Raw genomic sequence first — 1,874 nt, 5'->3', positions numbered from 1 at the left:
GATCTACATATAACCCTCTCCCTGGGGGCTGGACAACAGAAAAGTGGATGAAGGGAGACATTGGACAGTATAAGACATGAAAGAATAATAATATTTTTTAAATTATCAAGGGTTCGTGAGGGAAGGAAGGTGGAGGGGCGAGGAGAAAAAAATGAGGAGCTGATACCGAGGGCTCAAGTAGAAAGAAAATGTTTTGACAATGATTATGGCAACAAATGTGCTTGACACAATGGATGGATGGATTGTGGTAAGAGTTGTGTGAGCCCCCAATAAAATGATTTAAAAAGAGGGGAAAAAAAGAGGTCACTCTACCTTTGCATCTTCTAGATCTTCCAGGGAAAACTCCATCGTGTCATCTGAAATATCCTCTGCTTGGTCTTCTAGTTCTAGATTATTATCCAATTGTGGGACTGTAGTAATGGGACTGCCCAGATCTTTCATTTCATTTTCCACACTTCCGTTGTCCTATCAAGGATATTGACAACATTAAAAACTATCTAGTACCTTGGTTAGGATCCCTTGCTTTGTGGGTATCCAAAGAAGGTGGCTCCGAAACACCATATATTAACAATTTTAATGCCCTTCTTGCTTTAGGATGACATATCTTAATCTGATAGGTAAGGTTCTGCCCTTGTGAATGAATGTTACTGGAAATTTTCCCCTATCACCAACCCCAACGGCTAATGTAAACAGACCTTAACCATTAGAGTTCAATCTATACAAATCAACAACTCATGCATTTTGGTTCAAAGCTGGTCTACACTTGTGTAACTTCCTTTTCTCAACAATATATTAAATTCGATGTCATTGGGTAAATTAATGACACTATCAATAGAACTACCTTATACTCCAGGGGAGATGAAAGATGATGTTGGTCATAAAATAATGAGGCCTCTAAAGTAAACCAAACATAATTCAAAGGCAAGTGAATGGATTCTGGAGTTCCACTTAATTCTAGCCCCAATCCAAGAACAAATAGTCCGTATGACATGGCCCTGGCTCAATGCTTGCCCTCATGAAGAGACAATTTTAGATATGGGTGCTACAGCAAAGTGTGGTGAAGAAAGCAGATAGTGCCTGGCTACCAAAAATAACAGAGTCTGGTAGTTTAATAATGGCTTGTAGTCAAACAAGCAGCCATCTAAGTGAGATGCTAACTAAGTCCACAAGGAAGAAGCAGACCAGCCTGGATGATCAGGGATGACAAATAACAAAATTCAAATCCGAAGGAGGGAAAGGTGTCAGAGCTTAAATTGTGAACACTCAATTTGCAGATGGGTATGGATGACAGTGGGAGCCTAAATTGATCTGCAGGGTCCCTATATAGATTAAGCCTCTGTGAATCCCTTCTGACTAGTCGAGGGACATAAATAACCTTGTATCAGAGATTATTATAAACTTAATTATGACCGATGGAAATAGATTATAATGTAGTCCTGGTCATTTAATCTCCCTCCTAACCCATTTTGTATTTGTTCTAATTTTCAATATTCCCTGTGTTTTTCTCTGGTTTATTTTAATATTGTTGTTGGTCTTTTCTTTCTCTTTTTAAAAATCATTTTATTGGTGGCTCATACAGCTCTTATCACACATCCACTGTGTCAACCACATTGAATAAAAGAACATTTTTAAGCATCTGTGAAACAATGAATGTAAGAGATTAAGAATGAAATTACTTATAAGGATAAGAAAGTATATTCTTATTACTTTGTGTGAAGTAAAGAAATTACTTTAAGAAATATTTGGTGTTTTGCTTTTTTGGTGGTCTGTTGATGCTGTAAGTTTTCCAGGCGATGAAGCATAGGAAGGGCCGATATATAGAGACAATGATTAGTGTAATGGGTTCTGGGAGTGGGGAGGCTCATGGGGGGCTG

The 1,874-nt window shown here is 38.1% G+C and overlaps 1 protein-coding gene across 1 annotated transcript in view; it reads right to left on the bottom strand.

Moving 5' to 3' along the window:
* CDC25C (cell division cycle 25C) overlaps positions 1–1,874 on the bottom strand; it is a 31,212-nt gene that overhangs the window by 17,008 nt on the left and 12,330 nt on the right. The window contains exon 7 of the mRNA XM_045285009.1: positions 313–465. Within this exon, the coding sequence (XP_045140944.1) occupies positions 313–465 (153 nt within the window). The remainder of the gene's footprint in view (positions 1–312; positions 466–1,874) is intronic.

The sequence above is a fragment of the Echinops telfairi genome, unplaced genomic scaffold (assembly GCF_000313985.2).
Source record: "Echinops telfairi isolate 266 unplaced genomic scaffold, ASM31398v2 ScPeMD7_7469;HRSCAF=8507_1, whole genome shotgun sequence".
In the NCBI taxonomy this organism is placed as follows: Eukaryota; Metazoa; Chordata; class Mammalia; order Afrosoricida; family Tenrecidae; genus Echinops; species Echinops telfairi.
Note: the sequence above shows the minus strand (reverse complement) of the source record. Positions and strands in the feature narration are given on the sequence as shown.